Source organism: Gavialis gangeticus, unplaced genomic scaffold (genome assembly GCF_001723915.1).
Source record: "Gavialis gangeticus isolate Ggan-Ray unplaced genomic scaffold, GavGan_comp1, whole genome shotgun sequence".
In the NCBI taxonomy this organism is placed as follows: domain Eukaryota; kingdom Metazoa; phylum Chordata; order Crocodylia; family Gavialidae; genus Gavialis; species Gavialis gangeticus.
Genome location: NW_017729024.1, coordinates 92401694 through 92414056, shown reverse-complemented (window position 1 = coordinate 92414056; position 12363 = coordinate 92401694). Strand labels below are relative to the sequence as shown.

The following is a 12363-nucleotide window of genomic DNA, read 5'->3' as shown; positions in this document are numbered from 1 at the left end:
TAGCGTTTCTCTGTTTGGCTTTAAAAAAAAATCAGCAATTGCACATCAAGACCACTGTCAGAGATCCAGCGAGTCTTAGAAGGGAAGTTGATTTACTGTGGAAGTGTAACTTTCTTGATGCCAATATGGGACTGGCCTGCATTTAGAAGTTTCTTTTTTTCACTCTCTTCATGTAATTGTTTCTGTAGCTGGGCTTGTTGATGCCTCATATGAGTCACATTTTGCTCGAGTTCTGTTGCCTGTCTTTCATTTTGGGTTGATAATGAAGCCAGCTTCTTCGTGTCCTCCTGCTTCTTCTGTAAGACCTGAGTTCACATAGTGCATTTCAGTCGTACAGTACAAAAACTTAGAGATGCAAAAATGCATCTTAGGACAACAAGGTTACATACAACTAAAATGGTCTTGCACATCACATGAGTCAGATACCAACAAAAATACCTATATTTGCACATATATGGAATTTTGTGTGACATTTTAGTGGAAGATCAGTGATGCAAGACAGATAGTTAATAACCAATTTAAAATATTTTTTGTCTAGGTTCTTCCATAGTACCAACACAAAATATTATAAAACCACATCCATGCTATTCACTAATAAGAAAATACACTTTTTGCATAAGGATACAGTGGCACAAAAGTATCAAATATCAGCACATTAAGGAGCCAACTATCTACTATAATACTGCTGGTTCCATGGAGCTATACTGGCTTCAGTTGGTGAAATGGAGTACAGAATTAGGCTCTATACATAGAACTGCATTTCATAAACCTTAATGACAAAGAACAAAACTACCTGCACTTTCATCTTAGCTGCATCCATTTTCTTCCGGAACTCTTTTTGTAACTTGGCTTTCTCAGCAACATCTCTCAGCTCCTTGTTCTCCACCTCCTGAAGCTGTTTTTGTGTTTCAGCGAGTTCCATTTTGGCTTGCTCAGCTTCTTGCTCCAATTTAGTTATTTTCAAAGAATACTGCCTGCTTACAGACTGAGCATCATTACCTTAAACACATCATATTACAAACAGCTCAAACAATATCTGTATTTCACAGAGCACCTAACTAAACATCCACTATTTCTAAATTTCACATGAAAATCTTATCCCTAATTATATGTCTAAAGGAAGTTCCCCTACATATTACAGGTATCATGTAATTAACTGGTTAATTGCACAATTACCGAGACCAGCTACGCATGCAAAGTACTTATCTTGCCAGAAAAAAGCTCCAACCAGCTATAAAGTTAGACCTTGAATATGCGCACTAATTTTATTGCTGATAACTACTGAGCTTGAATTAGCACATGTAGCAGGGTCCTGCAACTAAGGGGATTCCCAGCCCCAGCAGCTACCAACTCTGGGTCTTGATAGCATACCTCCCAGTACTGGGACACAGTTGTGATCTCCCAGCCCCGGAGGTGTGTGGAGCTGATATAGTCTTCCAGATTTGGGGGATCCCCTTGCCCCTGGGGCTTGATTATGGCAGCTGAGATCTTCTGTCCCCAGGGGTTTCATGTATCCCCGAGGCTGGGAGGTCGCAGCAGCTGCATCTCCCAGTTGTGGAGGGGTGTGGAGCATCCCTGCAAGTAGAAGCCCCCTCAACTGAGAGGGCTCCCACTCCTGCGAGCTTGCTTCTTGCCAGTGCAGGGGGAGCCCAGGATCAGGGGGGTGGTATGTGGCATGGCAGGAGGCACGATTGTGTAGATTGTACAATAGATCCGATTGCACCTTTACCTGCCTATGTAGAGGAGCCTGGAGTTTTTATCATTAGATATATCCTTTCTGAAAACACTGACAGATTCCCAGACACTTTCCAAACAGGAATGAAGTCAGTGTTCCTTTTCTGGAGTTAAGGCAATAGACACATAGGAGTCCTAATCTGAATCCTCCTTGTGCCATCAGGAAACATTTGAGGCATGAATAGGTCTCCATTATCCCTAGCATGCTCTTTGCTTGAATGGCTTTTTTGTTTTTTCTAAAAGAACATAAGAATAAGTTGTCAGTCTGTCACTCAACTCTCCAAACAGTTGGCCAGCAGACAGCTTTTTGTCTGTTTCCTACAATTTAACCAATATACATGTTCTTATCAAGTGTTAAAATTTATGCCAGCAGAACTCTCATAGTTATTGAAGCACGCAAGCTTTCCCTCCAAGATCAGGGTGCAATTCCTAGGAAGTGTATGTGGACATCCTACATGTTCACAACATACAAATAAGATAGCAAACATAAAAAGAGCACATCCTTGACAAAACATAGTATGTACAACCCATTCATCTGCAACTACATAATGGCTATTATCAACAACATCTTTGCTCAGCAGCTATTTTCTGGTATGTGCCAAGTTAAAAATATACATTTAGGGAGAGTTTTAATTACTATGAAGTAGTCCTACACCCAAGCTCAAGAAGGGTTTTTTCTCCAAAGGGTGTGATGTGGATAAAAGTGAAGATACATTTGTGGAAAAAATAATTATTAGGAAAACATACCAACACACATAAAACATGACAATTAAATATAATTCTACATTGCTTATGTTTGCTTTATTCGTATACATTTTTAATCCAAACTTGTTCTGTGGAAGCCAGTTACCTGTTTTTACCAATTCTTTGATGAGTTCCTCTTTCATTCTGATGTTAAGTTCAAGTTCTCTCATTTTTTGCTTGGCTTCAGTGAGTCTTAGTTCTGAATTCTTTAACTTCTGCATATTTAATACCTGACTTTTCCGGAAGCAAACAATCTCTTCACCTGAAAGATAGGAGCAATTCTGATCTGACGCATATTGTGCATTCAAAGAACAACATTCTGGGCTATTCTGTGACTAGAATTTGCGAGGCAAATCAGAAGGAAGGGTGTACAGGGAATCTTTGTCATGAACTGCACAAAAGTAGGACAGACTACAAATGAAGGTCCAGAAACTGGTCCATCTCTTAGTTGTTTAAGTAGACTTACGTATTTAAGTGTGATCCTACTGCACGTTGCTTAAATCTATTAAAAAAATTAACATGTCTATTTTTGTTACTTTCTGTCATCTAAAACTTAAGTCACAAAAAGCAGCAAGTAGGTGGAGGACCCACCCAGCTTTTGCATTCACTGCTTTTCATGGATTTGAACAGAGTGGAATAGGATTACACTAACTGTGCCTAGTAAGCAGAACAAAATCTGGACACCATTAAGAGAGGGAAGAAAAGATGTTGACTAAAGATATGCAGGGGGAGCTGGTCTGGACTGTCATTCATAGCAGTTGTGATGCTGTATACTGTTATCTGTGCATGAGCCTGTAGTAATACAAGTGTAGTAAAACTGCTTCAACTTTACCCCTGCTTAATCTGGGGTCAAAGTTTGGGTGCTTTAACTTGTTTACGTTGCTCATGCACACGCACAACTGTAACAGCTGTTGCACAGTCGCATACTTTTGAAGCCATTACCAGCGTACCATTTGTCTTTAATATGCCCAGTGATGCTCCAAAACTCTAAAAGACAGCAGAAGGGATATTTACAGCTACATATGGCCTTGTGCAAGTCACTTCAGTTTTCTGTCTCAATTTGCCTGAAAAACAGGGACAATACAACCTGTCTTCCACATAAATAATGCATTATCTGAATGCCTAATATGCTAAGCAGTAAGAATTTGAATGTGCTTTAGGAAAAAGTGAATCTCTGAAAACAAATCCACATTAGAACCTTCCAAATATTTTTGTTTTAAAATGACTTATGATTGAATAGGAAATAATATTAATTTACTGTGCTAATGAACATCCTTAGTTGTAAATTTCTCATCCTTGATATCCCTTCCAACCTTGTAATTCCATTATCTGATGTCACATCACGGGATAACAAACACGTTCCTATATCTCACAACTTTCAGTTGTCATTGTTACCTGTGACAGTGTCAGTCTGCAACATAGTTTTGTCTGGTAAACTGGGCTTGTATATTTGGCACTGCAGATCATTCATTTCAAGGGGAGAACAAAGGGCAGCCTGTTTTCGTGTCCAGGTGTGGTTTATGGAGTGCCTAAGGAAAAGTGAAAAGCCATGCCATAGTTCAAATGTATAGTTTTGTTTGTTTATTTAAACTCATGCAAGATTATATATGCTTAATGCATTAGTCTCCAAACCTGAAAACATTGTTGTGTGTGCTTAAATCCACCTATGTACCCCAACCTTTTTCTGAGGTCTTGAAAACAGATTTTGGAACAATCCAATTATAAAGCCACATCAAATGTAATAATTTTACTAGGCATTTGTGGCAATTCATTCAAGAGGTTTATTTATATTGTGATACTTCAGGAGGCTCCATACATTTATACAGAGTGACACTACAGAGGAGACTTATATGTCAATATTTAAGTAATAACTACATTTGATACCTGTCTCTCGGTAAAATCTTTAAAAAAACAAGCAAAAAAGTTACCTAAATGCTGGTTTCTTTTTTCTGTCTATATTCTTCTCCTCTTCATCAGAGAAATGCAAGTGAAGGACTTCATCTTGTTCTTCTATATAACTCAGCATCATCTGGCTGCGAGTTCGAAATCCAGCCATTACTCGGGCTAGTGAATAGACAGGAGGACTGGAATGCACCTTCCAAGAGGCCCAAAAAATACAGTCAGGGCTAAAAATATTTACAGACATCTAGCAATAATTGGACTGACTTTTCAAATGGCCTCAAACATAAATCTGTTAAAACCTGCACTTGTGTGCAAAAACAAGAGAGCTTGTACAAGTTTTCATGATATCTTTTAACAGAACTCTTCTGAGATAATTTGAGAATGTGTTCCAAAGGCTTCAGGTGGTTCTCTTGCCAATTCAATACATGGCACTTTTCTTTCCAAATCAGAATGGAATAGACACATCATTTACTAATAACAATGTGATATATTTTATTAGACCAACTGAGTAGTTGGAAAAAAGTTATTTGCAAGCTTTTGGGTGCAATCACCCTTCTTAAGGCATAGGAAGTCTCTGCTGTTCACTTCCTATACCTGCAGAAGGGTGATTATGCCCCAAAACTTGCAAAGAACTTTTTTTCCAACTACTCAGTTGGTCTAATAAAAGATATCACATCTACCCAAAGAACCTTGCCTGCCTATCTTGGCCTGTCCTTAGACCAACACGGCTATAACCAAAAACCCACTAATAACAATGTGTATTTAGTAACCATCAGAATAGCTGCCTCCTTATGCTTGTTATAGAAGTACAATTGTATGGGACAGTCAGTGCAGTGTGTATTGCCACAAATTAAAAGTTAATTTGTGTCCTTACTGGGTAACTAAAAAAGAAACTAACAATACTAACATTAATATATGCCCATAACTCTTGTACCAAAATTATAACAATCAGAAAAAAAAAGAGAAACATATGTTTACTTAGCCCTTACCTTTTGACACTCAGTCCCTGAAGGAACATGAAAGGAATATAGTAAACTGTTAGTGAGTGGCACACTGTATGGTCTTGCAGGTGTCTCTAGAGCTGGTGCTGGAGTGTCACTGCAAGGACCCCTGGTAACAGACACTTCTGTCACTGTAAACTTCTCCAGCTTATCCTGTAGCTGATCAATAAGGACTTGCTGTTCTACCATTTTCTCATTCTCAAAACAAAAATAAAACACAAATCAACCTGCTGTTAGTCCTCAGTTCTCCATCATGTTTATATTACCCAAACTAAAGAGAATAACTTGGTTCTGGGTTGAATCTAAATTCTTCTGCAAGGCTTAGATTTCTAAAGTGCCGTAACAGTGAATTATGGCACTGTTAAAATACTGCAAAATCATTTTAACATGCATATAATTTAAATTAAACCAAATATGCTTTACATAAACAAGCTTCAAAACCATTTGTTAAGACATTTTTTAAACTTTCAGAAAGGGCCACAGCAGGTATGTTGTTATTTAAAGACTAGCCAATTGCCTGTCAAGAATGACAGGGGGTGAGGTAGGAGGAGGGGGGGGAAGTGGGATGGAGTGCCACTACCTAACGTCCCATGCTGCCACTGTTCTGCCTCTTGCAGGGACTGGGGTGGGGGAGCTGAGGCCAGCAGCTCTGTCTGGTCCTCGGCGCAGCTTCAGCATAATGGCGGCACTCCCCCCATACTTGGAACACTCTGACTGTTTCCATCAGCCAATCAGAGCGCAAATAAAGCATTATGGACAGACAGACAGACTTCTATAATATTAGAATATTGACACAAAGTAGAATGGATACTTATTAGTCTGTAGTTGCTTCATTCAGGCATTTTTGGCACATAGCAAAACATGCACAAGGCAACAATGGTTAAAATCTGAATCTCACTCTAACAACTTAAACATAAACTTATGTTTGCCAATGCAAGTAGTTTTATAGATTTCATAGACATTAAGGCTGGAAGGGACCTTGAAGATCATGAAGTCCAGCCCCCTGCCCCAGGGGCAGGAAGTCAGCTAGGGTCAAAGGATCCCAGCAAGATAAGGATCCAAATGTTTCTTAAATGAATCCAGAGTATGTGCCTGCACCACTTCTGGAGGAAGTCTTTTCCAGGCCTTGGGGCCTAGGACAGTAAAGAAGTTTTTCCTTATGTCCAGCCTAAAATGGTCATGGAGGAGTTTATGACCGTTGGTCCTTGTTATCACTTGGGGTGCTCTGGTGAACAGACAGTCTCCCAGATCCTGATGGCCTCTGATCACATACATGGCTCTCCGGACTCTCCCAAGCTTCTTGACATACTTCTTGAATTGTGGAGCTCAGAATTGGATGCAGTACTCCAGCTGCAGCCTCACCAAGGCCAAGTACAGTGGGAGGATGATATCCTGAGATTTATTTGAGAAACATCTATGGATGCAAGCCAGAGTTTTGTTTGCTTTACCAGCTGCAACATCACACTGGTGGCTCATGTTCATCTTGTGGTTAATCATGACCCCCAAGCCTCTTTCAGCCATGGTGCTAGCAAGTGTAGCACTGCCAAGCCTATAAGCATGCTGCGGGGGTGTCCCCCCCCGAGGTGGAGTACGTTGCATTTGCATTTTTCGGTATTGAACATCATCAGGTTTATATCCGTCTACTTACTAAGCTTATCCAAGTCAGCCTGGATCACTAGCCTATCCTCAGGTGTGGATGCTGTGCCACAAAGTTTAGTGTCATCAGCGAATTTGGCCAGTGTGCTTCTGACACCAATGTCCACATCGTTGATAAAGATGTTAAAGAGAACAGGTCCAAGGACAGAGCCTTGGGGGACACCACTGGTCATGAAGCACCATAAGGATTCTCTTCCATCGACTACTACTCTCTGGGTCCGACCTCGGAGCCAATTTCCCAGCCATCGGACTGAGGTGTAGTTGAGGCCACAGATGTCCAGTTTTTTCATGAGGAGATCATGGGACACCAGATAAAAGGCTTTTTTGAAGTCCAGATATATGATGTCAATCTCTTCTCCCTTGTCCAGGAGATATGTCACTCGGTCATACAAGGAGATGAGACTGGTCAGGCAAGACCTACCCGTGACAAACCCATGCTGGCTGTCCCTCAGGATGTTGCCATCAGCCAGCTTATCCAGAAGGGTCTCTTTGATAATTTTCTCCAAAATCTTACTGGGGATCAAGGTCAAGCTGACTGGCCTGTAATTCCCAGGATCTACCTTCTGCCCTTTCTTGAAGATGGGTACCACATTGGCCTTCTTCCAATCTTCGGGCACTTCGCCTAAGTGCCACAAGCTTTCGAATATTTTTGCCAATGGCTGGGCTATGACACCTGCCAGTTCCTTGAATACTCTAGGGTGTAATCTGTCAGGACTAGCTGACTTGAAGGTTTCCAGCCTCTCAAGGTGCTCCTTTACAAGGTCCACACCAATGCTGGGTATAAATATGCCCTCACCCTGGCCATCCCACGAAGTACACATCAAGCAGGTTGGCTTTTTCCTGGGCGTCGGTTATCAGTTGTCCCATTTGGTTCAGCAGAGGTCCAATGTTACCCTTGCTTTTTTTCCGACTCCCTACATATCTGAAAAAGGACTTTTTATTATCCTTGATATGTGAAGCCAGATGGAGTTTGGTTGCCGCCTTGGCTTTCCTGGTCCACTCCCTGCAGGTACAGACCAGTGCTGAGTACTCCTCCTTCATGGTGATTCCAGCCTTCCAGCCTTTATAAGTCTCTCTTTTTAGGCATAGGAGGTCCTCAAGTTCCCTGCTGAGCCAAGGGGGTTGCTGTGCCCTTTTGCTACCCTTCCTCCGAGATGGGATGGACAACCCTTGTGCTGTCAGGATCGCTCCCTTGAGGAGCAACCACTGCTCTTGGACTCCCCTTCCTGTTGAGCTGTGGTCCCTTAGGGTCTCGACAATGAGCCTCCTGAGCTTGTCAAAGTCAGCTTTCCTAAAGTCGAGGACTTCTGCATTGGTGACTGACTTGCCAGCTTTGCAATGGATAGTAAAGGTGATCCGCTCGTGGTCACTATCACCCAGTTTTATCAATTCTTAGGTCACTGACTAGATCATCCCCTTTGGCCAGTACCAGGTCCAGCAATGCTTTACCATCTAAATTATTTTCATTAGTGATTTTATTAAAGTTACACATTCATAAATAATTGAACCATCAGGCCCTCAATTTGTCTTGTGTATTATATCACTTTTCCCCAATTATCTCGCAGTTCTATTAGTGATACTAAACTGGAGAACTTATTTGCATGTCTTTTCCACATTAGCCTTTGCACATTGTTTAAATTTATCTGCTGCATAGCCTTTCTCTCCTAAACTGACCATAAGATGATTGTCCTGTCCTTTTTCAAACCCATCCTCAAGATCAGTTTCTTTCCACTACACCTACAAAAATTTGCCAGCTAAGAACAAAGAGGATGAAGAGCAGATACCTACAATGAACATATAGATATTTTGTTTCAAAATATACATTTTCATGTCCAACTTCATATGTTTGTTTTCATTGGCTGATAGTGCAGACAGTGGCTATGCAGAAACGTTCATTTTCAAATGGAGGAAATCAAAGTGTACAGATGCTCAGGCTTTTTCTCCAAAATCAAAAATTGCTGCTCTGGGAGAAAAATAACCCAGGAACAACCAGAATCAAATTGCTCCTGTAAAAGTTTCTCCCACAAGTCTTGTCTGCATATTTTGTCTTGGTTTAACACCTCTAAGAGACCAGAAGGAGCGGAGCTGGAAGAGAAGCTCAGGTGTTTTCCTGAGAGCGGGATCATGAAGGCATGGAGGGGGGTAGCTTCTCTCCCTGTCCCATAGACCAGGAGATCAGGGGAACTGCAGCCACTGCTCCCTGACTCTTTTCTGAAGTAGGCAGTCCACAGTTTCAGAAAGAGGCAAGGGGCTTTGCTGACATATACTGGCTTCCCCTTGCTACCCTGCCACTTAGCTGAGTGGCAGGGCTGCAATTTGAAAGCTAGTGGCTGAGGCTGACTTCCAGCCACCAGTTTTTAAGTTGCTGCCTAACCACTCAGTTGGGCAGCAGGGTGGCATGGGGAAGCTGGCTGGAGCCAGCAACTGAGTAATGGAGGCTTTCCCCAAGCCCTGCTCCTGGCCATCCAAGTGACTGATAACAGATTATAATAATGGAATATATTTGGCAAGTTTAACCAACACATGACATAAAACTTCATACATATCAGGGGTGTCAAACATGTGGCCCATGGAGTCATGTTATGCAGTCTGCAGGGCTTTAGGAGGGGCTAGGAATGTGGCAGTGGGGCAAGCAACAGTGGTAGCATTAAACTCTGTGACTCCACAAGCAAATGCAGGAGTCTGGGGAGAAGTGAGGGTTAATGAAGCTATCACTTAACCTCCTGATGAATTCCAGGGCACAGGGCCCTGCTGGGGACCAGCCATGGTACAAGGGACAGGAGTGTTAAACCGGGTGACTCCCTAAACCGACACAGTAGCTCAGGTACCCTTAACACTGCCACTGCTTGCCACATCACCAGAGCTGGGTCCAGATCAGCCGCTAAAAAGAGTTTTGGTTCAGATCTGGCCCAAGCGGCCAAATGAGTTTGACACCCCGATATATATGATTCATTTCCACATAGTATCATGTATATGTATTGCAAGTTACTTTTACAAATCTGATTCACTCTGAGGTGCATTCAAATTGCATGCCACCTGAATGTTGCTTAAAACTATCCGACTTAAATAACTGCTTTTTGGTGGGGAAAAATGGACTGAGCTCATGTTCGGTAGTCAGAAAGTGTCAAGTTATAAACCTGGCTCTGCTGCTGACATGATGTGTGACCTTTGGTGAGTCTTTTAAGCCCCACAGCTAAAACTTTTGCAGACAGATTTTTTACATTGGGGCAATTATTTTGATAACATTAAGGGAGAGAGGGTGCAAGTAAACTGGGCTTTTTAAATCCCAACCTAGTTAGTCAAGGTAAATCTGCACCTCTAGCTTGGGGCTGCCTTTATGTAGTAAGGGTAAAAAAAAAAAACCCACCCATGCCTTGCTAGAGACTACAGAAAATGAAGAATAGGAGGAAGAAAAGAAGAAAGTGATAGCTGGTTTACTTACCTTTTATGTTATACAATCACCCAGCAGTGATCTCTTCACAAGGCAATGGAGAAAAGGGGAGGAGAAGGGAGAACATAAGATTGGAGGAAAGAAAGAGAGAAAAGGAGATTGAAGAAAATAGCAGTAACTATCCCATATTTGGAATATTTACATCTGATTTTCTTTAATATTTTTAGAGAATCCTTGAATATTAGGAGGCAGCCAGGCAGCATTAGAAGAAACACCAAATATTTATGTACAATCTCATGAGCTTTTAGCTATCAGACACTAGACTCAACTCACCATACTGCTCCAGATGATGAAGTCAGTAATTATTCCTAAATATCTAGGATGAGATCCTGTTCTATTTAAGATGATGGAACTTTTGCAGTCTGCTTCAGAGATGAACTCTTGCCACTGAACTTTGAAAAAGTGTAACAGACTTATTCTATAGCACCTTTAATCTGAAATCTTTGTAACTATTGACAAATTAATGTCTACGACACTTTTATTATAATATTACTGTTACTGTTTTCATAGATGGAAAAGCAGCAGTGAGACTGAATGATTCACCCAAGGTCACAAATTCAGTCTATAGCACAGCTAGGCTGTAATCTAGGTCCCATGATTTTCAGTCCTGTTTTTCAGCTATTGCGCAGAGCTAAACCAAACTAATATTCTCTCAGTTGGTCATAACTATAGAACGCAGCCCTGACTCAGACAAGACTCCCACAGATGAGAAAATAGTTTTGTCTAAGTAAGGAATGCAGAATATAGCCCTAAATCAACAATTAAAATGATTACATTCAAATGTGCACCTGAACTGAACCAAAGTTAAGTAAAATATATAAGATGAAAACTTACCTGTAGTCTATTTGTTTCTTGGGCCTCTTTTAGATATTCTAGGCATTCTTGGTGTTCCTGTAATAATGCCTGTATTTGATCCTGTAACACTTTTAGCTCTTGCTTCTTCTGACTAAACATTTCTTCATCTGTAGCTAGAGCCAGCTAGATAACAACAGAAAAGTGGGAGTGGTGATGAAAGGAATGGCATTAGGAAGGATCTTGTCATTATCCTGTAATAAGGTGTTAAAAGTGGGCAAGTGACATTTTCCAATGCAAACAACTTGCAGGCCCTCCAAAATTGGTGTGGTGATTCTATGAGGGCTCACCCACACAGTTTCTCTAAACACTCCTTCAGTTTTGTAAAGACATCTATTAACGTTCTCACAAGTTCCTTTCTCCATAAGAAAAAAATGCCACTAACCAGAGCTACTGTACCAAACAATATATAAATACAGTATTTATTTCAGCATACAGAGAGTCAGTCAAGTTCTACATGCTTTAAATGCCAGGATAATATATATATATTTATCACAAAATAATGAAGACTGCTTTACTTGTTCTGCACTACAGGTGATAACCACACAACAGACTGAAAAGACCTGAACATTTCTGTGGTGGTCTTTACATATGTTGCCCTATGTTAAGAGGCTGCATAGCCTGCTTGAGCTCTGTAGCCATGGGATTCCAAGCAGGTCCAGAAGGTTACAGGGTTTGTCAGGGAGACTCTGACACCCACGGGCCTACCCAAACTTATTCCCTTCCCAGCACTGATTCAGAGTCTCTTTACCATGATTACCACATATTTCAGTCTAGCATTGAGGAATAGGTCTATAAAAGCCTAGATAGATAGGTGTGGGGGTTGTGGGGTGAGGGAGCATGTGGGGGGATGTGTGTGCGGATGTGGGGTGTTGGGGAGGGTTGCTGCAGTGTGTGAGAGGGTGTGGGTGTAATGGTTTGCATGTATGGCAGTGCAAGGAGGGGTGTGGATACATGTGTATAGTGGGGTGTGCATGTGGGACCTGCCCTATGAACACACACACTGTATCCCTCCCTCGCAGT

At 41.4% G+C, this 12363-nt stretch overlaps 1 protein-coding gene across 1 annotated transcript in view; it reads right to left on the bottom strand.

Moving 5' to 3' along the window:
- KIF27 (kinesin family member 27) overlaps window positions 1-12363 on the bottom strand; it is a 55478-nt gene that overhangs the window by 20298 nt on the left and 22817 nt on the right. Inside the window, exons 4-10 of the mRNA XM_019517402.1 lie at window positions 11323-11466; window positions 5370-5579; window positions 4407-4573; window positions 3874-4007; window positions 2585-2740; window positions 794-999; window positions 152-305 (exon numbers count right to left, since the gene is read on the bottom strand). Coding sequence (XP_019372947.1) covers window positions 152-305; window positions 794-999; window positions 2585-2740; window positions 3874-4007; window positions 4407-4573; window positions 5370-5579; window positions 11323-11466 — 1171 coding nt within the window. The remainder of the gene's footprint in view (window positions 1-151; window positions 306-793; window positions 1000-2584; window positions 2741-3873; window positions 4008-4406; window positions 4574-5369; window positions 5580-11322; window positions 11467-12363) is intronic.